This window comes from Terrapene carolina, unplaced genomic scaffold, assembly GCF_002925995.2.
Source record: "Terrapene carolina triunguis isolate 2854851 unplaced genomic scaffold, T_m_triunguis-2.0 Scaffold247, whole genome shotgun sequence".
In the NCBI taxonomy this organism is placed as follows: domain Eukaryota; kingdom Metazoa; phylum Chordata; order Testudines; family Emydidae; genus Terrapene; species Terrapene triunguis.
Genome location: NW_020664598.1, coordinates 3,342,438 through 3,368,144, shown reverse-complemented (window position 1 = coordinate 3,368,144; position 25,707 = coordinate 3,342,438). Strand labels below are relative to the sequence as shown.

The following is a 25,707-nucleotide window of genomic DNA, read 5'->3' as shown; positions in this document are numbered from 1 at the left end:
TTTTTTAAAAGAAAAATACAGTGAAGACACTAAAAGAAAAAGAGGGGAAGAGTGTTAGAGAAAGGAGGGCTCCCCTGGCCATCTCCTATGACAAGAGTTTGGTACCCCAAATTACCCATTTCTTTTTCCCTCTCCCCACCCCATAGAGAAGCCCTCAGAACTACCCTGTGAGCATCTATTTCCCATTTAAAGATATACGCACTGGTTTAAAAAAAAAAAAAAGGGGGCTACAAATATATCTTGCCTCTTCTGGTGCATACCCTTCCCACATCCCCACTCAAGCCCAAACCTTCCTCCTCAGCACTATCACACTGCCTCAAAGATGAATCAGGAGAGCACGAACTGGAAAGCAACAAAATGGCTTTCTGGTCTTAACGCGCCCCCAGGCATGGGGAAGTGGCGTCTACAGCATTCCCACCCCCTCAGGAGCAATGGAATGAACTTCCAAAACCCACACCACCACCAAGCCCTGCTGCTGAACCAGCCATATGGATCGGTTTCTCCACGGAGCACCACAGTGCTGCTCTCCATCCCCAGCTAATGAAGCTCAAGCATCCCATTCCAAGACCAAAGGGCATCCTCCCAGGATAAGAGAGGGAAGGGAAGTGCACTGACCCACCACGGCGGCACTCAGGCTTCAGGCCAACAGCTGGCACCAGAGTCTCGGGGCACCAGGGAGAGCACTCACCTAAGCAAACACTGGTCCGGGGGCATCTTCTCCTCACTTCCCAAGGTGATCAAATGGCACGCTCGTCTGGGAATAAGCGAGAGTGTGTGTGAGTGGACAGAGGAGGCAGAACCAGAGAGAGGGTTGGAGAGAAAGCAGGAGACAAACCAGAGTGCTCTATACATTCCTCTATCGTGATGTGTTTGTTGGTTCCCCCCTCCCCCGAAATCGTGATTGCCCAGGAGCCATCCAGCTCAACAGTTCAGCCAGCAGCTCCTGTGGCCCCTCTGGCGTCACCAGAACTGCAGGTGATCCGGGGCACGGTGCGGACAGGCCGAGGCCACGTGCAACAGGCAGGGACTCACCTGTGACGCTGAAATCCGTGACACCTCTTGCCGCCCTGTGAGGTCGGAAGAAGAGACGTTGGCAGGAGCTCCCCTGTGTAACCTCATGCTGACCTTCCGCTCCCTGTCCACCCGTGAGATCGCCCTGGGGGACGTGTTTCCTGTCCAAGGGAAAGAAGTAGAAAATGAGAGAAATGCATTCAGCACCCTCAGCTTCCAGTCACTCCCAACACACCCTTGGTTCGCACGGGCCTCGGCTCCCCCGCCCCACTCACCGGACTGCTGGATTCGGGAGGCGGGCGTGGAGGCCATGGGCTCGGCGACGTTGCGAAGGCGGTTGGCTGTGGCTCCAGCAGGGGGGCCAGGTGGCAGCGCCCGTGTGGCGGAACCCCGGAGTTGCCCCATCCTCTCTTCTCGCTCGTGCTCTCGCCGCTCCCGATCCATGTCCTCAGGGTTTCGGGCTGCTCCCTGAAAGGCAGATACCATCCCCCACATTGCAACAGGCTCAGCCTTCAGAACAAGCTGGAAAACCCTGTGCCCACCCAGGCCAAGAAACAAGTCTGGCCCAAGGACTAGGCAAAGAAACAGAGGGGATCCCATCTCTCTAGAACCTTCCATCCCATGAGAAGAAGGCTTCGATCTCCTCCCTGAGGAAACGAGCGAGGGGGAGGTGTGTGTTATTGTTTAGACTGCAGTAGCAGCTACAAGGTGCTAGGTCAAGGGTGGGCAAACTACGGCCCGTGGGCTGCATCCGGCCCGCCAGCTGTTTTAAGCCGGCCCTCAGCTCCTGCTGGGGAGCGGGGGTCTGGGGCTTGCCCCGCTCCGGGGCACCAGCCGGGGGCCGTTCCACGCGGCTTCCAGAAGCCACGTCTTGGCCCCCCTCCGGCTCCTATGCACTCCAATGGCTCCACTCCAGCGCTCCAATGGGAGCTGCAGGGGCGGTGCCTGCAGACGGGACAGTGTGCAGCGCCGCCTGACCGCACCTCCACGTAGGAGCCAGAGAAGGGACATGCCACTACTTCCAGGAGCCACTTGAGGTAAGCATCACCTGGAGCCTGCGCCCCTGAGCCTTTCCCCATGCCCCAACCCACTGCCCCAGCCCTGTTCCCCCTCCCTCCCTCTGAACCCCTCAATCCCAACCCAGAGCACCCTCCTGCACCCCAAAACCCTCATCCCCAGCCCCACCCCAGAGCCTGCACCCCAGCTGGAGCCTGCACCCCTTCCCACACCCCAACTCCCTGCCCCAGCCCTGATCCCCCTCCTGCCCTCCAAACCCCTCAGTCCCAGCCCAGAGCACCCCCCTACATACCAAACTCTTCATCCCCAACCCCCCCCCAGAGCCCGCACCCCCCCCCTGCACCCCATTCCCCTACCCCAGCCCGGAGCCCTCGCCCGCACCCTGAGCTCCTCATTCCTGGCCCCACCCCGGAGCCTGCACCCCAACTTCAATTTTTTGAGCATTCATGGCCCGCCATACAATTTCTATTCCCTTGGGCCAAAAAGTTTGCCCACCCCTGTGCTAGGTACTTGCCAAACACAGACTGAGCCAGAGTCCCAGCCCTGAAGAACGTACAAGGCTGCAATGGGAGAGTCAGACCCGATGCCCCAGGGGATAGTAGCAGTGATTCCCAATTAATGCTGCTGAGTGCCGCGCCCGCTACCCATGCTGCACGCCTGTCCTGCTTACTGCTCACTAGGGACGAGCACCTAATGTGCTCTCAGTGAGCGCGGTCACAGCTTCTGCCCCCTGCCGCCCCCCCCCCCCAGGGAGTACCATGCCCCTCGCAGAGGCCTGCACCACTCACGAATTTGAGCATGTTCCAGTCGAAGACATAGTCGTACGAGAAGCCCTGGCGGTGGAAGAGGTTACGGAAGAGCTGCCGCAGGTACGAGTAGTCGGGTTTGTCATCAAACCGCAGTGAGCGGCAGAAATTGAGGTACGTGGAAAACTCAGCTGGAGAGAGGCAGAGATAATGGCTGATCGTTAAACACAACTCCACTCTGACGAGGCACCTCCATTCCCCCACTTCACTCTCCCTGCAGCGAGCCTCAGGTACAGCCACAGGACTAGGGCCCCCCCAGAAGCATTGCTTCAGACCAGAGGGGCATCACTGCAGAGCCAGACAATTTGGGCATTGAGGACAGCAAGGGGAAATCCTTGCTCGCCTCCTCTCTTTGGCTGCTTTTCAAGCCAGAGATAGCATGCAGGTCGTATGGGATCCCCAGAGGGGAGAACATATCATTAACAAAATAGGCAGAATGGAGATTTGGGAAGCAGGGCCCCATGTGGGAAGTAAGTGGCCACAGCAGACCAGAGCAGCATGGGCTGCACACTGGCATCAGTATCCCCCACAGATCCAGACACCTCAGCATCACTAGACATCAGCAGCATGAGCCCTGAACCTTCGTCTCATCACAGCCTGCCTCTAAACTGGGACATCTCAAAAATACCAAGACCACCCAAAACCAGCTCCCTAGGGATTTGTAAGGGGTCGCACTTCTGTGCCAGGACTGCAGTGCCATGGTTCTCTCATCCCTTCTAATTGTTGCCATTAGCAATGCGCCGGGTTCCTTCCCCACCACCCCCCTGTACCGCGGTGACATGTGCCGTGCCTCCCGCTGCTAGCAGGGGTCAGATTCTGTAGGGTTCCAGCATGAGAGAGGGAGTGTAGATGCACGTGTGTATTATGAAGGTACCCATCAGGAGCGCACAGCACTTACAAGGGTACCCTTTGCAGAGCACCTCAATGGGTGTTGACATCTTCTTCTCACTGATACGCTCATACTTTTGGCGCTTGGTGGCAGCCTTGAGGCCCTGCCAGGGCAGCGAACCCAGGTTGAAGTACATGAGCACGTAGCCCAAGCTCTCCAGGTCATCACGGCGACTTTGTTCTGAAGAAGGAGGAGAAGAGAGTTGCACATGGGCAGGGAGTGAGATGTGACTGGAGTTGCTTAATTGGTCTCTGTGGTTAGGGGCAAGCAAGAGGAAACAACAGACCATCTCTTTTTTGCTTCCAATACACAACCAATTGCCCACCTGCTTCAGGCTCAATTTTTCTGGAAAGTTTAACCAAACATGGTTCAGTCACTTTAGAGAAGGAGCTTAGGGCAAAACACCACATTTTTATGTGTATTTTAAAACAAGAGCAAAACAATCTTCCAAGCGCTTTTTCTGAGAAGCTCAAGAGCCTCCATAATTCAGAGCAGGGACCTGAAATTTGGTATTGGCGGGGGAAGTTCACCCTGGTGTCTGGGATGTGCCTCTTGCCATCCCATGACAATCCGCCCAAGTTTTCCAAGTTATAAGCCTCCGAATAACTGCAGTTCGCACATGATCAGTAGAGAAGTGGTAGAGTTTGGCAGCTAAATTCTATGAAGATTCTCTGCAATGAGCAGGTTCCTACCCCTGGGCTGCTGGGGCAGAGCAGGACTTTCCCTTCAATGGCTCCTCTTGGCAGCCGGGGACCACTGTGGCATCAGACACAGGAACTGAAAGTGGGGAGACCACCTCTCCTAGGCTTTCATTGCTCTCGCTGCCGGCACCGAGAGTAATGAGGAAGATAAGGCGAAAGCGGGCCAGCTAGAACGTGGTGAGGCAAGGAATGGAGGGGTGGGTGGAGAGGGAAACGGGGAACAGTCATGCTAGGAGCAGAAACGTCTAATCACTGAAGCACACTCCCCCACAGAACCCGCAATCGAACTCTGGAATCCTCAGACTCTACACTGGTCTGCTGTCGGGAAGTAGCTGTGAAACTCACTGGCAGAGTGTCTCTCATCCCCCATTAGTGGGTGGTCCACACAGAGGATAAGAACCTACTACTGCTACCATTTACTCTGTGAGTTCAAGTGGCGGAGGTCTGTGTTGTGGATCTAAACCCTGCTGATGAGCCAAGCTGGGGGTCAATATGGTTTCATGTGATGGAATTCCTGGTTTTTCAGTTTGTTTAAAACAAAACATGTTAAAAAGATCTAAAATAGAAGAACATTAAGGTTGCAAAGTCAAGCTCTCGGGCATTAAGTGTCAGAATTAAGGCCTGTACAACTTTAATTTGGGCCTCTGAGTATGCATTAGGAGACCATCTTTAATGACATGATCACATACTACTTTTTGCACAGGACCCCTGCCCAATTCAATATTTATTTTTCATCCTCCACATTTAACATGCAGCCCAGGCCTTACTGAACACACAGCATTCAAACCTTACAATGAATTCAAAGTTATTTGTTTCCTTTTGGGCATTTCTATGGTGTTCTCTCCATAGTATCTGAGTATTTCTCAAACATTAATTTATTTATCTTCAAAACACTCTTGTGAGATTAGATGGTATTATGCCTATTTTTGTAGTGGGAAACTGAGACGGAGAAAGAATAAGGCTGTGACAAAGTGGGGGATTTTCTTGTTTTTCCAATGGTTTGCATGCAGAGGGGGTGAGACTCAGTTTCCCTGGGTGTTACTGGTTTAACGAGGTGAGGGGAGAGAGAGTTGTTGTTACAGAGGACTGGAGAGGGAACTTGGGACCCCGGCCAATGACCTGGAGAATGGATACCCCAGTGATGGGTGACCTGGTGACCCAGAGGCCCAGCTCAGGAGTTGCAGCCGGTTCTGGCCAGTGGGAGGACAATGGGCTGTGAAGAGAGGAGCCCAGTGACCTAACCAGCCGGTTCCAGCCAGAGGGGGCCAGAGGACAGAAGCGAGGAGAGGAGGTCCGGGCTGGTTTACGACCCTGTTTACCTGGAAAGAAGACAATGGACAGAGGCAGAGCTTGGGGCCGGCGATATCAGATGCCCAGCTGGGAAGCAGGGGGGCTCTGGGCTGGAGAGAGGGAGCAGGCAGAGCCCACCTGGATGCAGGGAGACTGGGATGTGCAGGGTTGAGGGAGGCCAGGCCTGAGGCCAGAGAGTTTCCTGTGCTGTGTTCAACTCTCAATAAACCCTCCTGTTTTACGCTGGCTGAGAGTCACTCCAGTCTAGAGAACAGGGTTGCATCAACCCCTTCACGGGGTGGAGGCCCTGGGGGTCCAGAGCGAGTGGACTCCCTGAGGGGGCCCACGGTGAGAAACAGGTGCGCTAAGGCTCAGAGAGGTGCAGCTCCAGGAGGTGGAGGAGCCTGACCCCGGGAGAGAGTGGACCCCCGAGAAGGGCTGTCTCACTGAAAGGGGCACCCCACACGGACTGCACGGGGCCAAGAGTGGGCATGATCTGTGAGTCCATGACAAAGCCAAAACTTTTTCAGAGTACTTCACACTTTACGTTTGAAACACAGCTCCCATTGATTTTGCAGGAGTGCAGAGTGCTCACAGCTACAAGTGAAATCAGTCCTCAGCCATCTTTGGTTGGGCACTCAGAAAATGAGGAACACACAGTGTGACCACCTGTGAAAAATTTGGTTTAACAATCACTTTCCCAGTATCTCACAGAACTGTATGTCAGAGGCAGAACAAATTTTCCCAGGGTAGCATTCAACTGCCTAGCCCATGATTCCATCCTCTCTCTTCCTGAAATCCCCAGCTTAGTTTACTGCACACCTTCCAACTCCAGCAACAAGTTAAGCAGGTGAACTACCGACCAAGCCTCCTTCGCTACAATCCTGAATCCTCTTCAGAGCAGATCCACCCTGTGCACTGAATGAGATGGGGGGTGGAGGGGGTCCTCAGGAAAAACTAATATATGATCATATAATTAGAGACTGTATTATAATGCAGACACACCAGGGACTGAATTAAGGTTGCACAGGTAATCTTAATACTGGAAACTCTCAACTTTTGAGTGCTTGACTTTGCAACTTTCACATTAAAAATAATGTAGCTTTTTTGTTGTTGGGTTTTTTCTTAAGTGGCCATGGGAAGTGAGGCCTATGCTCAGCTTGATGGCATTTAACTTTTGTTCAGATGCAGTGTTCAAGTCCAAAATGTCAGGGAATGTTCTAAGCATCACTGGACATAATCTTGTTGGTTTTGGTGGGGGGATAAAAAAAAAAAAATCAGAAAAACCAAAAGGGTGAAATGGAGGACTCCTGGAGACCCTGGCACCTGACAGCTTCAACCACCTCTGAAATTGTCTATAGCTCCAACAGATTGATGGCTGCCATTAAAACACCTTCCACCATATTGGTACCTCCTCCCACCAACCCACAGTCTCGGCTACACCCGTACAGTTTAAAATGTTGACCTCCTGAATTACTTAAATAGTAATGGGGAGGGGATAAATGAGGGTTCACAGAGCCCCTGGCATGAGGGCAGAGAATGGGATACATAAAGCCCTGGCATAAGAGGAAACAGCAGGGAATTGCAGGGAGTCCCTGAAATAGAGAAGGATGGGGGAGAATGGTAAGAAGTCCCCAGTGAGTGCAATGAGCTAGGCCTATAGAAGCAAGGAAGTGTGCAAACCTCTAGTATCTATTATACAGATGCATACCCCCCCCAACCCTGCCCTGAAGGGACACCATGATTGGGGGAAGAGGGCGGAGGGCAATATGAAAAAAAGTCTGATTTGTCTTTAAAAATCAGTTTAATTTAATTTGGACCCATAAACACTAAAACCACCTTAATCATAGTGGTGGGATTTTTTTTTTTTTTTTTTTTGCGGTGTCACCAGAGAGCAGGACAAATTTTCAGTTATGAAGAATAATGGGGAAGTGACCATTAATCCTTAAAAGTACATCTAAAGTACATTTAAACATAGCCTGTGCACAATATTTCAGTGCGTTTTAATTCCATGGGAAATCTGAAGAGCACGGCAGGGCAGCCCCAAGATTGTTTTGGTGCCCTGACCACATTTCAGTAGCTTCACATGTTTAGATTTCTTAAGTGTAACTTAACTGAGCTTCCTAGGTTTATAACTCTTGGTTGTGGGATAATTACAACAGCCCTATAATGTATATCACCCTAAACTGACAAGTACTCTCAACTTTAACTCCATTGGAGTCTGACAACACAAGACAGCTTCAACCTTTGCAATATCCACATGCATCCTAAAAGACTGAGGACAGGTACACTCAGGAACATTTCTTCGCATGCACACTTTTAGTGTTTACAATAGTCACTTTAGCCTCACAAGATCCCTGGGAGGTAGGAAAATCACATCTCCATTTTACAGGCAGGAAGCAGGGGAAGAGAAGGATTTACTCACGGTCTCAGAGTGAATCAGTGTCAGAGGTGGGATTAGAACTCAGGAGTTCCTGGTTCCCAGGCCTGTGTTTAGCCTACTACATCACACTTTCTCTCTGTGTTTTACTCATCTTCAGCTCCTCAGTCTTCCCCTTGGACACCTGGCACAGCATCCACACACTCTCCAACCTACTGATCCTCTTCCTCTCTACAAAATAACCTCTGACCCACACCTCTGGAAAGCCCCCAAAGCCAATCTGTGCCTTGCAATGAAATATTCTTTCCGTTCCCATTTCTAAGATTGCTATCCTACTTCCATGCCAATTTCCTCCCCCTCACAGACACAGGCTCCTAGTCACTCCTTCCCTCCCCCGAGATGGTGCCCAGACAAAGGCTGGGTCTGGAACTGACAGCAGGGAGGCAAACTGCATGGGGACCAGGTGCCTGAGCGGAGGGAGGCTATTTAGGACTTCCACTGGATAAGATTCATGAGCTGACCTGCTTCCCTGCAGCCACAGAGGCTCCCCGATTCCCAGCACACTGCTACCCACCTGACCCTTCCAAAAGCCATGCTATTTCCATGCGTTTGTGACTGGGATAATCCTTGGGAAGGGAGCCAGACTCCCCCAAACCCTGTTCATTTCTCACCAAATTATGTTGTTCTGATTACACATTCATATCAGATTTTGTGAACTCTGAGGTTGCACAGCCCAGAACTAGTGTCTTTAATGGCGCATGAAACTGGAAATAGTGCCGGGGCAAGACCAGCAGAAAAACAGGGCCCATTCTGATGTCATCTATAAAAGGAATTTAGGGTGGCGGCGGGAAGAGTTATTACCCTCATGCTTCCCATACTCACTATTCAGACAGAATATGCTAGGCCCCTTCTGTGTCAGTCTCCTGGGCACCCCGGGTGTCTATTTCAGACTTTACAGGCTCTGACGGGCACAGGGGATTCTCATCCCCAGAGCATGTGAAAATTGATTGGAATGTGTGAACCAAGGGCCACATAGTCAAATGACTCCCCTGGTAACTGTGGAAAACCTCCCAGATCTCCCCCCACAGTCTCTGGGAAGGGGCGGGGGGGGGGAGAGAGGGGAAGAGAAAAACTGCACTCCTTCCAGACTCTGGAATGTACAATCCTTAGCTTCCAGAGTCAAATATGAGGCTCTCATCTGATTGCTATTCCACTCAAGGGTTCCTCCCTTGCCTCTCAACTGCATGAAGGCAATGGTAAGACTGAGTATTTAGTAACTGAAAGTCAAAATTCAGAGTGAAGGTTCTCTGTTAACTCAAACACATATGTCAGTTGTCCAGTGGAGAGGTCTCATGGGCTGGGCGCAGCACTGGGAGCCAGGAAGTGCATACTTTTGATTGTTGTTCTGACACCAACTTCCCAGGCAGCCTTGGGCACGTCACTTACCCTCTCTGCAACTCCACTTGTAAAATGGACAGTGATTCTGGGAGTTGTTGCAAGGATTAATGTTTTCAGCTTCAACATTTTGTGCAGAGTGCTGTGTGAGAGTTACAAGTTTATAGCATATGCAATCTGCCCTTTGAAGAGCAAACAAGATCTAAAAATTCAGCGTGATAGGCAAGCTAGACTCCAGAATCAAAGGCTAAAGATTTAAGACTATGGTGGAAAATTAAACAAGCAAAACAGACATATTAGTCCTTCACTCACTCAGGTCTGACAGAGCAGCCCAAAAACCCAGTCCCTGATAGACACAGTAGGTGAAGCACACATGAAGTAATCCCAATGTGGCAGTCACCCTGGCTGTGGGAACCCTGAGTAAGCAGCACACTGAACTTCAATTTGTATGTATGTATGTATGTATGTATGTATGTATGTACACACACACACGTAGGGGTGGCCAAAATATGGTCCATAGGGCTCTACCAGGCTGCCTATATTTTTAATACAGAGTGGAGGCCAGGAGAGACCTTCCGACTCCCAGCTATGGCAGTGCTCCCTGTTTTGATACATAGTCTCCATAGGCTGCAGCTACATATTATTAAAGATGAAGGCAATCAGAATCTGCTCTATTTCTGCAGAATAGGTCCCGACTCTATGGCTTCTATAAAATCATCAGTGCCAGTGGAGAGGGGAAAGTTTTCCCGGGTGACTTTGGGGGCCCAAGCCACCAGTTTCTGGAGGATTTAAGTTCTTAGCCCATAAGAATCTGGAGAAAACCTTCCAAATGTGAATCAAATGTAGCCGAAAGATAGCTTCAAAGCTTCTGTTGCTCACAGCTTTGCCAAGCAGCAGCATAGTTATCAAGAGTCTGATCATTTTTATTGTGGGTATTCAGAACTCCAAGGGCAGCTGTGAAACTGTCAGAGAATTACGTAAATTTCACTCTGCTATTGGCTAACAAAGTTATGACTAAGGCTGCGAGTCTGTCATCGAGGTCACAGAAGTCAGATTCCATGACTTTCCAGGGGCCACCTGAGCAGCTTGGGCAGCCCCCGGGGCCAGCCGCACCAACCGCTGCTGGGGCAGTCTCGAGCCACCGCACCCCTCTCCCACCACCAGCAGCAGGAGTTTGGGCTGAGGCAGGGGGTTGGTGTGCGGGAGGGGGGGTGAGGGCTCTGGGTGGCACTTATCTCAGCAGGGCTCCCCGGAAGCGGAAACATGTCTGTTGGCTCCTAAGCGGAGATTCGGCAAGGCGGCTCAGTGCGCTGTCTCTGCCCGCAGGCACCGCCCCCACAGCTCCCACTGGCTGCGGTTCTTAGCCAATGGGAGCTGCAGAGCGGGTGCTTGGGATGGGGTCAGCGCATGGAACCCCCGTGGCCACGCCTCTGCTTAGGGGCTGCAAGGACTTGCTGGCCGCTTCCGAGAGCCACACGGAGCTGGGTAGGGAGCCTTCCAGCCCCTCCAGCAGGGGTCCCGGGCCGCGCACCACCACCCAACACCCCCCCACCCCAGCAGCAGCAGGGGTCCTGTGCCCCCCCGAGCACCCAAGTTTTAGTCAGGGGTATATACTACAAGTCATGGACAGGTCACGGGCCGTAAATTTTGGTTTACTGCCCGTGACCTGTCCATGACTTTTACTAAAAAATACCCATGACTAAAATGTAGCCTTAGTTATGAGCAACTGAAATCCAGGGATTAGGAAGGAAACCACTATGCAACCTTCACTATGGCACCTGCTGCCCCTCCCACGATATTGCAATCTACAGCACATGGTACACACGAACAGACACGCAGAATCCCCAAAGACACGCACACACGCCACAGTAGGCTCACCAATTCCCAAGTGGGTGTTGATGGAGGCGTAGCGGGCCGTGCCAGTCAGGTTCTTGTTTTCCCGGTAGGGGATGTGCTGGTGGGTCCGGGCGTCTCGGTATTTCTTGGCCAGGCCAAAGTCGATGATGTACACCAGGTTGCCCTTCTTGCCAAGCCCCATGAGGAAATTGTCTGGCTTCACATCCCGGTGGATGAAGTTCTTGGAATGAATGTACTCTATACGGCTGATCTGGAGGGGGAGGATGAACACAGCAGGAGAAGTGGGAAGGAAGCTTGTAATAGTTGTAGGAGTTATAACCCTCACCCTTAAAAGAGAGCATGGGCAGATGGGCCTGGCAAGTATCAGCCATGGGAGTGGGCTTGAACTGCTAGCTTTCTGGTGCTCTGCAATGAGGGTCACAGCCCAAGAAAGGACTCTTCTCCCCAACTCATGGGAACTGAGAAGCAGATGAACAGGAAACACATCCATTCCCACCAATGCTCCCCCATCTTCCTCAGAGAGGAAGTCACCATTGACACTCCAGGGAGGGAAGGGAAGAGAGTTTGGCAGGGATATTAAGCTTCAGGGCGTTGAGCCAATCTTTAACTATTCAAGACCAGGATGAGCCCTAACTGGGAGGGGATGGGCACAGATTATCCCACATCTGCCTATTTGGGGGTCTTAACCTTCCTCTGGGACTTCTGGTGCTGACCGCTGTCAGAGGCAGGATACTCAGCTACATGGACCTTGGGTTTGATCCAGTCTGGCAACTCCTATGAGTGGGTGGCCTGGTTCCCCAGCCTCTTCAAGAGCAAACACCCTGGAAGCCACTTGAACGCCCTCTCCATCTTCACTCAGACAAATAGTCTGGGCTACAGCAGCTCAGAACTGCTATTGAGTGGAGGGGGTGGGAAAAGCCAAAAGTAAGGTATGGGGATGGAGCTGAGGTGCTGACACCTTTAGAAGAAACTCACCATCTGGTCTGCCAGGAGCAGAACAGTCTTGAGACTGAACTTGCGGGAGCAGAAATTGAAGAGATCCTCCAGGCTGGGTCCCAGGAGCTCCATCACCATCACATTATAGTCACCCTCTGCCCCACACCACTTAATGGAGGGAATACCCACTGCAGAAAGAGAGACCAACCCCATGAATGAGAGGTAGACAAGAGACATCCACAATGATTCCCCACTGCCCAGAGTATTCCTTGCTGAGAAGGACATATCCAACACTAAGGTACCCAGCAGTAATTTCTCTCCCTCCTCCCCAAAATGCCCTGGAACAACTTCTACTTTTACTCTCACCAGGTATGGCAACCTCCCTGAACTCACCTCCTCCCTGCATCATCTTGTAGAACTTGCTCTCGATGTGGAGCTGGGGGTGCTTGGTTTTGACACATTCCAATTTGATGGCAACTTCTTCCCCAGTGGCAATATTGGCACCTGGCACAGGAAAAGAGGGCAAAATGAAGATTAGAAACATGCTTAGAATTAAGTGAGCCACCCATGATGAGGTTTATGCAATTCCCATGCTGCCACCACTGCAGAATTTGTCCTGGAATCTACCCTTTGACACAGAACTGTGCGCCACAATTTAAACTTTCATTTTAAAATCACACATGCAGTGTCTAGCTCTTATGTTTGCAAAGAAAATCTTGAAGTGGCAAAATAAACGGAAGCCAGTGCAGACTCTGCAGACAGCCTGAAACAACCGTTCTAAGAAGTGCAAACTGCCTCACTGTATCACCAGGTTAAGTCTACAGTGACAATGCATAGGTCCACATGGCTAAAACAATCGACACTGAAATAGTTAAACATCCAACTAATGTGCATATCCCAACATTCCAAACTGCCCACCAGGTGACAACACACACACACACACACCCCCTACAGTGTAATTATTGTTCACCAATCCAATTTCATAAGTGTGAAGAAATAAACGGAATGCAATAGTAAAATAAACCACACAGGGACTCCTATACTCAGGGTATTTCTAGATCTCTGATGTAAATAATTAAAAATCCCTATATTTTTAAAACTGAAGGTAGCTGCCACAGAATACAGGAATCTTGCTGAGGAGTACACAGGGCCATCAGCTGAAATGGATTTTCTGTTGGCTGTGGGAGGAGGACTGAAGGGGAGGGAGGAGGGACATTCCATCCCTTCCACATATTAACAGAGATGGGGTTCTATTTGTTTCCTGCCATCCTAAAATGGCAAGAACTGAAAGATCTGTGCATAGGCCACAAGAATGACACCCCAGACCTCCCTCTAATCCTAACCCACCCCTGCACTGGAATTAGGGACTACTAAAATTCACACAGACTAACTGCCGGTTGCACAGGTGACTGGCAGTCAAAACCGTCGCCCTAGGAACCATCCCAGAACATGTGTACTAACCAGAAGATGGAGTGGGAAGGAAAGGGATGGTAGGGGGAATTTATTCAGCCACGGGAATAGAAGAGACATGGACAAGATAGCAAAAAAAACAAACAAACAAACAACAACAAAACCCAAACAAACCCCTGGCCTTAAAGCTAGTCTTGGCAGGTAAAATTAATTCTTGCCTTCCACTCCAGGCTTTAGGAAATACAGAGTCCCTGGTGAGGGACACAGAAAGAGCACCTTCTATCTATCCATCCACCAGTTGCCACCCCTCATCCAAAACTGGGACCAAGTAGGGGGAAAATGGTCAAAAGAGAAAAAAGCACTACTTGATTTCCTCTCCCATCCTAGATCCACAAGATAAAGCAAATGCCTCCAGAGTCCATTCCCTTTGGGGCAGTTCTGGAGAACACCGATTAGCTTGAGGCAGCCTGTTAGAAAAAAGGTGTCGCCGAGACACTACAGTATCAGGGCTGAGACAGACAAGTTGGTAGGAATTTGTGAGAGAGACAAATGTTATTAGGGGCCTGGAGGGACAGATTTATGAAGAACAATTAAAAAGAGCTAAATACATATCTCTTGTCCAAGAGACAACTAAGCAGGGTGGGGAGGGAGTATGGGCCATGACAACAGCCTGCAAATATCTGAAGGCTGTAAACACCAAGGAGAGCGAGGAATTATTTATGGTGCTCTGAGGGAGTGGAAATAGGATCAACAGGATGAAATTAAGAAATATTTTTACTCAGTATCGGGGGGGGGGGGTTGGAGGAGAGGCCTTCTTGAGATTCATTCGGCCAAGGGTCATTTTTGGACACAGACAAATTCCATGTTTAAAATTATGGTCTGTGAGCCAGATGTAAATTTAGGACCATGTATTCCCTATACTTCACAACAGAACCCCTCCTACTAATATCAGTGGGGAATTTGCTCAAAGATCAAGGTTACAGCATAGCCTTTGCATAGTCACTAAGGCCTTGTCTACCCTTAAAACACTGCAGCAGTGCAGCTGTAGCCCTGCAGCGCTTCAGTGAAGACATTTCCTACACTGATGGGAGGGATCATCCCATGGGGTAGGTACTCCACCTCCCCGAGAGGCAGTAGGTAGGTCAACAGGAGAATTCTCCCATCAACTTAGCACTGTCTAAGGGGTTAGGTGGATGTAGCTGCATCACTCAGGGTGTGGATGTTTCACACCCCTGAGCGATGTAGTTATACCAACCTAATTTCCTAGGGTAGACCAGGTTTAAGCTTTTAGTTAGTCATTGCTTGTTCAGTTCAGTTAGTGGCAGGTTCATTATTATCCAATGGGAAAACACTCAGGGCTATTTCCAATTTGTCTCTCTCTGCCTTCACTTTGACTCTCTTCCTTTCATTCCTCTCCATTTCATTCCCTGCAGCAACTCCCGGTGCCCTCCCAACTCCACCCACTAACACAACGAGCCATGAAAGTTAATGCTGACATTAAAAGAAAAAAAAAAAAATCATGATAGCTTAGATTCTGCAAAACCTGGGTATGCCAGATAGGCAAACATCTCAAGAGGGCCAAACCTGGCCTTCGGGCCCAGTGTTTTCCAAAGACTGCTCCAGAGGTGTCAGTCTCCCATGGGAAGTAGAAGTAGCCTCACTGCTTGGGGCATTTTAGAACTAGACTCGACAAAACATTGGAAAGCATAAAGCAGGGAATAATCCTTTACTGATCAGGGTGACTGATTAAACACTTTTCACTCAGAGCCCTGTACATCTTCATAGCACTCTGTAGGCATCAGCCGATAATCCTCACTGCCACGCTACTGAAGCAGGTGCATATCCTTTCACAGACGCAGACATGGAGAGGCTACATGACTTGCTCAACGCTAGAGAGGGAGTCAGTAATAGACCCAGGAGAAGAATTCAGGAGTTCCTGGCTCTTTGCTCCATGCATTAACCATGCACCCTCTTTTACTATCTGATAGACTTGTGGAAGTTGCAGACAGCAGACATCTCCGATTCTCCTCCTTCCCCAGAGGTTGCTCCTAGATCTCAGAGTCTGAGAAGACTGTGTTTCAGACACAAATGTGCTGTGTATACTTCTAGCTTCAGCCATTGGAGAGATTTAGGAATTATCCACAATCCTACGTAACTCCACCCCCAGTCTCGCTCAGCTGTAAGGGCTGTCTGAATTCAGAATTCATTCGTCTTGAGCTTTTTAAATGGGGCAGGGAGGGGGGAAGACATCACCTGCAGAACAAGGAGACATTCTCCACAAGGGGTCCTTTTAGAGAAGTAACAGATGTAAAGAACGAACACACAATGCACACGGAGGATGGTGTTTATTAGCCACATTCTTCCCTCTCCCCACATCCTTCCCCTTCCACCACCTTCTTTCCTGCCAGCTTAGTGAGGGAAGAAAGGATGGCCGCTGAACAGATGGGAGAAGTCAGCTAGGGCAAGAGAGAGTTAACAGGCCGGGAAACAAAGGGAACTCCCTCCATGCGAGGGAGGGGCATGCAACCAGGAACTGTCCGAGCACACACCACCAGCGTCCCAGCATGCTTTGCCTGCCAGTCAATTCTCAGCTCATATTCCTTTCTATGGTTCCTCTCTGAAGCAATCCAGTCCCTTCACCACAACAATCAGCTTTGCCAATACATCTCACTTCTGACTTGCGATAGCTCCCGTATTCCAGTCCTGGGCTCCCCACCCCAGTTCTGCTAATGCAGCTCACTTCTGACTCATCCAATCAAAACCACTTCCTCATCAAGCCCATTATAAAGCAAACTGCACATTCTGCACAAATGTTTACACCCCCAACAAATGGAAAATAGTTAAGGCCTACTGGATCGTCTGGGCCATCTCCAGCCAATGTGGTGCTGTTCCCCACATCCTCAAGATGGGGGAGGGGGCACCACCATTTGAAATCACTCGGTTTAAGATATATGTATGTGCATGTGCAAGAGAAAAAAAATTAATGTTTCCCCTCTTCCAAAAAAATGATCCATGAAGTGTATTTCCCACAGCACCATTGCTTAGGGGAAAACACACTGCTGCACGTGTGGTCAGGTGAAAGAGGAGAGGTCAGGGGTTTAGCTGTACAAACCCAGGTTCCTCATCTCACACCAAGACAAAAACGTTTATTTGTTTCACTTCATTCCCTCTATCTCCAGGCCACAAAAGAGAAATATTAGGCAAATCTCTTGCAGCACTGACAGATCCATGAACAGAGAGATTCACTAGGGAGAGAGAGAGGCTGGATAAGCTTCCTCCACCCACACCACTCTACCCTACAGCATGCCTGACCCCAACTGGAGGGACCACCTAGGCTCCAACATAGCCAGCTAACACGGCTTTGTGTTAAAGCAACTTGATTGAGTGAAAAACAATTTAAAAACCATACCCCTTTTGCCTATCAAGACAGGGCATCACAGCCTCCACTGCTTTGCTCAGCTGTTACCACTCAGGACAGAGATCTTGGAGTATTGTTTTCAGTGAACTATCCACATCTGCTCAATGTGCAGCAGCAGTCAAAAAGAAGGAGGGAAAAAAAAAAAAAAAACTAACAAGATGTTCGGAACCATTAAGAAAGGGATAGATAATAAGACAAAGTATCATAATGCCAATATTTCAATCCATGGTTCGCCCACACCTTGAATACTGCGTGCAGTTCTGGTCACCCATTCTCAAAAAATGATATTAGAAATGGAAAAGGTTCAGAGAAGGGTAACAAAAATGATTAAGGCTATGGAACAGCTTCCATATGTGGAGAGATTAAAAAGACTGGGACTGTCCAGCTTGGAAAAAAGACATCTAAGGGGGTATTACAGAGGTCTATAAAATCATGAATGGTGTAGGTCGGTTCTCAAACTGTGGGTGGGGACCCCAAAGTGGGTCATGACCCCATTTTAAGGGGTTCGCCAAGGCTGGTGTTAGACTTGCTGGGGCCCAGGGCCGAAGCCGAAGACTGAGTCCCACTGCCCGGGGCCGAAGCCCATGGGTTTCAGCCCTGTATGGCAGTGCTCAGGCTTCAGTTTCAGCCCTGGGCCGCGGGGCTCAGGTTACAGCCCTGAATCCCCAAGACTGAAGCCCTTGGGGTTCGGTTTTGGCCCCCCGGCCCAGGGCGGCAGGGCTTGGGCGGGCTCAGGCTTCAGTCCCGCATCCTGGGGTCTTGTAATAATTTTTGTTGTCAGAAAGGGGTCACGGCACAATGAATTTTGAGAACCCCTGGTGCAGAGAAAGTGAATAGGGAAGTGTTATTTATCCCGTCACATAACACAAGAACCAAGAGTTACCCAACAAAATGAACAGGCAGCAGGTTTAAAAACAAACAAAAGGATGTACTTCACACAACGCACAGTCAAGCTGTGGAACTTGTTGCTGGGGATACTGTGAAGGCCAAAGTACAACAGGGCTCAAAAGAATTAGGTAAGTTCATGGAGGAAAGGACCATCAATGGCTATTAGCCAAGATGGTCAAGGATGCAACCCCATACTCTGGGTGTCCCTAAGCCTCTGACTGCCAGAAACTGGGAGGGGACAACAGGGGATGGATCACTCAATAATTGCCCTGTTCTGTTCATTCCCTCTGACGCATCTGGCACTGGTCACTGGTGGAAGACAGGATACTGGGCTAGATGGACCATTGGTATGACCCAGTATGGCTGTTCTTACGTTAGTCACTTACACCTTGCAAAGTGGGTGTGCAACAATTCCAGAATGTTTTACACCCACTCTGCACAGGTGCAGGTGACTACACGAACTCCAAGGGAGTGAAGGATCAGAACCATTGCCTCTCTGTATTGCCATTCTCCTCACCCACATACACACACGCTCCTGATCTACTGCAGGAAGTACTTACCTATCTCAAAGGGAAGGTTTAGTCTGTGTAACATGCTTGAAGGCAAAAGGTATTATTGCCCTTTGTTCCCTGCTTCACTTGGTTACAAACACTGTCACTTGAGTTGGCAGCTAACTAGAGGACCATAAACAAATGACATACAGCCATATATTGAGGTGGAGGTAGTGTCCAGGGGGATACAGCAGGGAACCTCACTCTGCTTTTACCCATCATCTTTATTAGAGACTTGGGCAAAGGCAGTAAATAGCCATTCATGACATTCACAAGACACTAAACATGAAGGAGTTGCAAAAACCCATGAGGACAGAGAAATAATAAAAAAAAGGGACTAGAAACATGGGCAGAAAATAAAAACAGATTCATCTTGGAAAAAGAATCTGAAAGCAATGTTCAACAGGAGGAACGGTGGAGCAGTAAAGCTGAGAGAAATCCTGTGGTGATAGCTGATAGCAAGTTAGAGAGGAGTTTGCAATGTGATACGGTAGTGGTGGTGGGAAAGCCAAGGAAGCCCTCTATGCAGAGGCATCACATTACAGAGCACTCACAAGGAGAGCCCTTTGCTTGACCACATCTAGAATACTGCACTGGCTTCCGGGCATCTCAGCAGGTCAACAAAATGGAGGGAATTCACAAAAGAGCAACAACAACAACGAGTGGCTGGGTGGACTGATTTATGAGGAAAGCTGGAAAGAGCTAAACATGTATCACCTGGCAACATGACAATCAAGGGAGTGTATGATAATCACCTACAAGTATCTGAAGGGTGTAAATATTGAGAGAGAGGGGAATTGTTCAGGGTGGTCTCTTAAGAGTCTGTAACTAGAAGTAATGAGGGAAAAACTTAGCGAAGGGTAAATTATGGCAATTTTCAAGAAGTTCTTTCTTTATCAGAGAGGCTTTATTAGACTGTGGAATAGACTCGCAAGCAAATCCCTATTGTTTGGGCCACTAAAAACAGAAGTGGATTAGGGGGCAGCATACGAGTTTGGGAGAGGAATAGACAAGACGTAAGCTAGTATTGGAGGGTCTCTCTTCATCTTGGTACCCCTCCCTGCCTTTGTCCCTGAGCGACGCAACAGCGGGAATCATACCACCGCTTGGAGGTCTTCCCCACGGCCCTGAACAGCTCTGTGCTCAGACACCCCATCTGGCGACAGGGGTTATAAGTATCTTTCTACTCAACATGGAACCAGCAAACCTCCACTAAAGAGATTTTACCAGGACAGCCTCTCTGTCCTGGTGTAACAGACCGTCCCTTCGCCAAACCACCGCTTCCACAACCAATAATCCCCACAGATTAACACACACAAGCTTGCGAGAGAAGGGGACAGGGTGGGAGTCTGACAACACGATCGCTACAGTCCACTTCATAACCAGTTTGGCCAGAGACCCAGTTCCTTTCACCACTCCCTGGCCCGAATTGGCTCTTGCACATCTCAGCATCCTCACTTAAGGAGACCGCCAGCAGCAGGGAAGGCCAAAGAAGCAGCCAGCATCCGCAACATAATCCTTGAGGATCACCCTCAGAATCCTTCCCCTCACAAGCCAGCTTTGCCCCATTAGTAGGGAAGAAACATCCCAGAGTTTAGAAGATACATCCTGATGGCTAGAAGGGCCAACATAGAGACTCACCCAGGTAAATATCTCCAAAGGAACCACTGCCAATCTTTCGGCCCAGCCGATACTTGTTCCCCACTCGGAGCTCCATGGTTCAGTCGCACTGCGGAGGAAGCAAAGGAAATGCAGAGTCAGAACAGAAACAGGAACTTAATCAGTACCCCACATGTGACTGCACAGGAGATCTGGAGTTTTACTGGCAGGTCCCTTTCCCCAGGGCTGCAAGTTCTGCAGGGGGTCAGGCTTGGTGTCCTAGGGTTTAGTCTTCTGAATTGCCACGTAGGAAAACTGGGATCCATTTCCTGTCCCAGCCCGTTGGCTGTCCAAGGCCAGCAGAGCCAGGAATGCTGCAGGGACAAGACCCAAACCCATTCACTTTAGCGATCTGCACAGCCATGTGGGAGAATCAGAGTGAATCCCTGCTCCATCATTTCTTCAGAGATGTGAAAGGGGTGGAGGGGGAAGACCACTGGAGGGTTTAATGGTGTGGAGAGAGGCCCCAGAGAAGCAGCATTAGCACCAGGACCAGCCTCACACATGGCAGCCTAAAGTAACCTGAACCTGGAAGAGTTCTGGTCTCCAGCATCAGAGACCAAGCTGGCTAGGTACGAATCCCATAGCAAGGAGTCCAAGCTGTGCAAGGAATGGGACCAGCACCCCTGTGGCAGGTGTACTTTGGAACCTACAGCTCCAAGAGACCGACGCACTGTTACTAGCAAGCTGTTCCATAGGGGGCTGGGGAAGGAGGAAAAATAAATAAATAAACAGATAAATAAATAAATGAAGTCAATCTATGCATTATTTTCTTATTTCAGGGCATTTCTATGACAGACTGCAGCCTCCATTGCCCTATTGGGTCCCTCTGTCTGCACTACAACACGCCACAGTGGGTGTCCTTTACTGCTCCCTCCTCCCCTCCCCCCACCTTGGCATGGTCTAGGAACACAAGGTTCTTACCTGCTACCCCTATAAATGCACAGCAGGACACCAGACTCAACCTAGTCACTTTCCTTATACTTCGCTCTGGGTGGAAGGCCCACAACCATGGCATTCATTCCCACCAGAGATCCAGCCTGAGCCTTACCACCTTTAGGGTGCACTGCAGGACCCATCTCTTTGCGCAGGCCTTCGCCAAATGGAGTTCTGGAGGCTCCCCGGCAATGTCACCCTGGATGGCCACCACCTCGAGCTTTCCCCTGTTCAAGTAATGTGGCTCTGTCTAAAGGAGGGGAGGAGAGAACGTGGCTCCTTTTAGAGGATTCTGCTGTACAGTTAGTTGATGTAATGCCATATTATTAGTGTACAGAACGCAGACTCTGGGTGTATTGGGAATGGGCACCTTGGAAAGGGAGGCAATGAGTCAGATGTTCAGAACAAGGTAAGAGGAACTTTCCCTTGCTGGGGCGCAGTGCATGGGAAGCATCTTCAAGAGGGGAATGTCTCCTTCTCTGGCAGAGACAAAAATAATGCCAGTGACAGGGGTTCTGGGCACACCATAAACCCCAATCCAGAGCTGTTTCTCCCACCCTGGGAGATGGGATTACAGAAAGAGGAACAGACGGGCTGCATAGACACACAGGAAAAATTATCCCACCAAGCCATTCAGGAGGCGTCTCAAATCCTGAAAGCAGAGTGTGGCCACTAGAAGCCACATGCAAACACCAAGAGATGGAGTCCCCTTGCCTGATATTTACCTAGGTGCCGGGGCTTCTTTATGCTTAGAGACTACAAAGCCCCATTACTATTGAAAACTTCTGCAGAATGAGGAATAGGCGCAGCCCTGGGAACAGACCTGTGAGGCAGGTGTGCCTGCGCAAGGGCACAGCACCAGCCTCGGTTTTATCCACTGCCTGCTATTCTGAGACTACAACTACGTGTACGTACACCTGACTCACCCTCCTGCTCCAGTATAGGAGCAAAGGCACAAGCTGCATTAAGGACACGGACACTCTGAATCCAGCATCCATTGAGGCTGAGCTTGGCCAGGCCTGGTGCCACTAAAGGTTAGTGCTCTGCTCAGGTTCTGGTCCCAGCGCTGGTCAGCAGGCCCTCCGAACACTGCAGAGGCTGGGCCCCAGGTCGTAGTAGGTAGTGCTCCACACTGCTGTGCAGGAGACCCAGGTTCCATTCCCAGGCTCAGACACCGGCAGCTCACCAAAGGCTGTGCCCAGGGGTTTGTGCCCATGCCCTGTTGTGGTACCTCACTTCCTGGGACAGACAGGGGCAAAGTTCAGGGACTGTCCCACATAAGTGTGCAACAACCCCCGCGCTGACTAAGGAACAGGGTCAACAGTCTCTAAAGGGGAATCCAAGAAGGGAGAATGGAGGCTTGGGGGAGGGGGGGAGAGGGAGAGCAAAGAAGGATGGACATTTCCTCCTGTAAATGTGCCCCCCCACCCCCCGCTCCAACTGCTGCATTGGAAACAGAGCCTTGCACGGAGGGTACACTGCAGATGGGTACACAGACGGTAGCAGGATGAACTCACGCCAAGGGCCAAAACATACATTCACCCCCTGGAATTGCTCCAGGGGTTAGAAGATTTACCAGCTCCCACACGCCCTACAGTTTCCGCTTTCCTTCCTGGTCTGGCCTCCAGATCTGCCATAAAAAGACACCTTTGCACCCTTCCCCCCACCCTGCCAGCGCTTTCCAATCAAAGCAGTATTCCCAGGGGCCAGAGGACAACCATTTAGTTCTCCATAAGGAATTCACAGCCCCTTCCCCATGAAACCTTAAAGCAAGAATGCACTCTGCATGAGTGAATGTGTAGAATATATTAATATCCTCATTACACACATACACCTACAGTACACTACATAATCCTAGAAATACTATATTCCCATCAGTGTTGCATACCCACAGATAGGTTCCAATCCTATTTTACAATACACATGTACATACACACAGGACATTATGTAAACACATGATACGCACACACAAGCTGCAGGACCCCCCCCCCCCTTCCATGTCAGCACTGTCTCTACCAGGAAGCACACAAACCATTTACAAATGAAACAGATAAATAAAAATGACACTACCCCCGCCCCACCTGAATAGCTAGGAGATCCGAATGTACCCAGGGATACCACAGGCCAGAGAATATTAAACACACAGTGAGAGTTGACCACTACATAATGGAGGCTGCTAGGCTGAATCTGGAATTAAGGGAAACTGAATGGGGGGGGGGGGGGGGGGGGGGGGAAGCTGCCTAGTACACAGATCATAAAGGCTTTACATAGCTTTTTCTTAAACAGGAGGGGGGATAAGGAGAGAGGCAGAGAGAAAATAGAATTTAAATAGGAAAAAATATGACATTTTTCTCTGCATACAAAATGTCAAATATAAATACAGGTCCATCTGGCCTCTGTCCCCCTTTCACAGTTACAAAAAGAAGAAAGAGGGAGATAGACCACAACAAATACAGGCATTAAAATAAAATAATAATAAAGGGAGAAAGAAATAAACAAGGTAGAAAAATTCTTTGTCACCCCATGGTTCTCCACAAGCAAAATACTAAATTAAGTCAGATTCTAACACTGGGTTTATTTTTTTTTAAATGCACCAGCCAATTAAAAACGACATAGAAGTTATATTTTCTATCCATTCCTAGCTATGCTCATTTTAGAAGATGAAATAATGCCAGATAAACAGTTTCTCTCCCCTCCCTCCCCCACCAATCTTTTCAGTGCACAAAAGGAAATACTGATTTTCCCAGCTGATTCTCAACACCATCCCCCCCCCACCTCAAAAAACACACCCTGTTTGTCAGACATAATACTTTATAAATATACAATGCAGGGGCTGCCACTATGGTTTATGGCCACCCCTAAAATAAATAACACCCAGAAAAGCGAGGAGGGGTATCAGTTACTCAGGGCAAAATGTTTTAAAATTATGGAGAGATGTTATTAAAAGAAACAGAAATGAGCAGATTCCCTTGCCCCCTAGCCCAAATACAACAGTCTAGTAACATACGAAGATCTAATCCCCCTCAACAAAATATAATAAATTAGAGCCACTTCAACATGCAGAGAGCAAAAAAAACCCTTCACAGCTCTGAAAGGGGGAAATCGGGGCCCCTAAAATGCCCTTGCAAAAGTGGGGAGCAGGGGGCTTTGTTGGGTGTCCCCCCTGGCTCTGTCTCTGTAAAAAAGCTTTTGTCCTCCTTTCTTCCAGTTTGTCTTATTTGCCTGTGTCACATTCCCCCAGCACTGTCTCCCTCCCCTCCCCCAGCCTCCTCCTCCTCTCTCAGCAAAAACAAAGAGCCAGAGGGGCTGCCTTTCCCCCCGGATTTGCACCCCAAGATAGATACAGATGCTTGCAATATTTACCCTGTCTGGAAGGGGTCTGTGTCCGGCTGCTGCTCCGGTGGCTGTCAGGAAGGAAGGTGGCTGGGATGGGAAGGATGAAGGAGGATTGGGACAGGGTGTTCGCGGCGGTACCCAGCTCCAAGCCCTGCACTCCCTCCTTGTCTCTCTGCTCTGCCTGCTGAGTGCCTCCCTCCCTCTCGCCTGCCCCTTCAGTCTCTGTACACTGAGTGCTTGCTTCTCTCATTGAGTTTCCATTGAGTCTCAGGGCCAAACCCACTGATGTCATCCTGCGAAGCTCGGGCCCGCCCTTTGAGATTTAAAGGGGCAACACCCTGTTTTTCCGACTGTGTCTGTTTCCTGCACAAAGTAACACACGCAAATAGACAAAAGCACACACACATACACACCATACTGTAGACCCCTATGTACAAACACAACTGACACGCACACTCAAATACATACACTCATCTTTCTACACACCAACATCTACAGCACACAGATACACAATAACACAACACTTTTCAGCTATGGCTCTCGCAGAGTGCTTAGCAGAGGTGGATAAGCAGCATTATCATGCCCATTGGGCACAAAAGGGAAACTGAGGCACAGCACGGTCAAGCGACTTGCAAGTGAATAACATAGCTGGGCCTGAGACTTGACACCAGGCTGCCTAGGCCTGATTCTCCATGGCTCTGCAACTGGAGTCATTCACCCCAATGCAAAGCATCTGTCAAACTTACTAGTAGCATTTTACAGACTCTATGCACTTGTGCTGGTGTACATGATTACACAAGGCACAGAGTAATGAAGAAACAGACTTCCTGTGTCCTGGTCCTGTGGCCTATGTACTGCACCCACTGTCTTTCAGGTTTCAGAGTAGCAGCCATGTTAGTGTGTATCCGCAAAAAGAACAGGAGTACTTGTGGCACCATAGAGACTAACAAATTTATTTGAGCATAAGCTTTCGTGGGCTACAGCCCACTTCATCAGATGCATAGAATGGAACATATAGTAAGAAGATATAGATACATATAGAGAACATGAAAAGGTGGAAGTTGCCATACCAACTCGAAGAGGCTAATTAATTAAGATGAGCTATTATCCGCTGGAGAAAAAAAACTTTTGCAGTGATAATCAAAATGGCCCATTTCGGACAGTTGACAAGAAGGTGTGAGGATACTCAACATTGGGAAATAGATTCAATTTGTGTAATGACCCAGC

General features: G+C 49.5%; 1 protein-coding gene across 1 annotated transcript; it reads right to left on the bottom strand.

Annotated features, from left to right (window-relative positions):
- On the bottom strand, nucleotides 1-24,699 carry CSNK1E (casein kinase 1 epsilon). Its single transcript, XM_024200116.2, has 11 exons — nucleotides 24,508-24,699; nucleotides 20,191-20,278; nucleotides 12,676-12,786; nucleotides 12,322-12,470; nucleotides 11,368-11,596; nucleotides 3,733-3,903; nucleotides 2,817-2,965; nucleotides 1,287-1,479; nucleotides 1,033-1,172; nucleotides 689-754; nucleotides 1-29 (listed from the first exon to the last, which is right to left on the bottom strand). Exons 2-10 carry the CDS (start codon nucleotides 20,264-20,266, stop codon nucleotides 722-724), a joined length of 1,251 nt encoding a protein of 416 aa, XP_024055884.1. The 5' UTR covers nucleotides 20,267-20,278; nucleotides 24,508-24,699; the 3' UTR covers nucleotides 1-29; nucleotides 689-721.
- Nucleotides 24,700-25,707: the final 1,008 nt, after the last annotated feature.

Bases quoted from the DNA above. Each gene is read 5' to 3' on its own strand.
- CSNK1E (XM_024200116.2), bottom strand. From the start codon at position 20,266: ATGGAGCTCCGAGTGGGGAACAAGTATCGGCTGGGCCGAAAGATTGGC. The intron at 11,597-12,321 runs GTGAGTTTCTTC...CTCCCCCTCCAG, and splicing joins TGCTCCTGGCAGACCAGATG to ATCAGCCGTATAGAGTACAT. The intron at 1,480-2,816 runs GTGAGTGGTGCA...TCTGCCTTTCAG, and splicing joins ACTGGAACATGCTCAAATTC to GGAGCAGCCCGAAACCCTGA.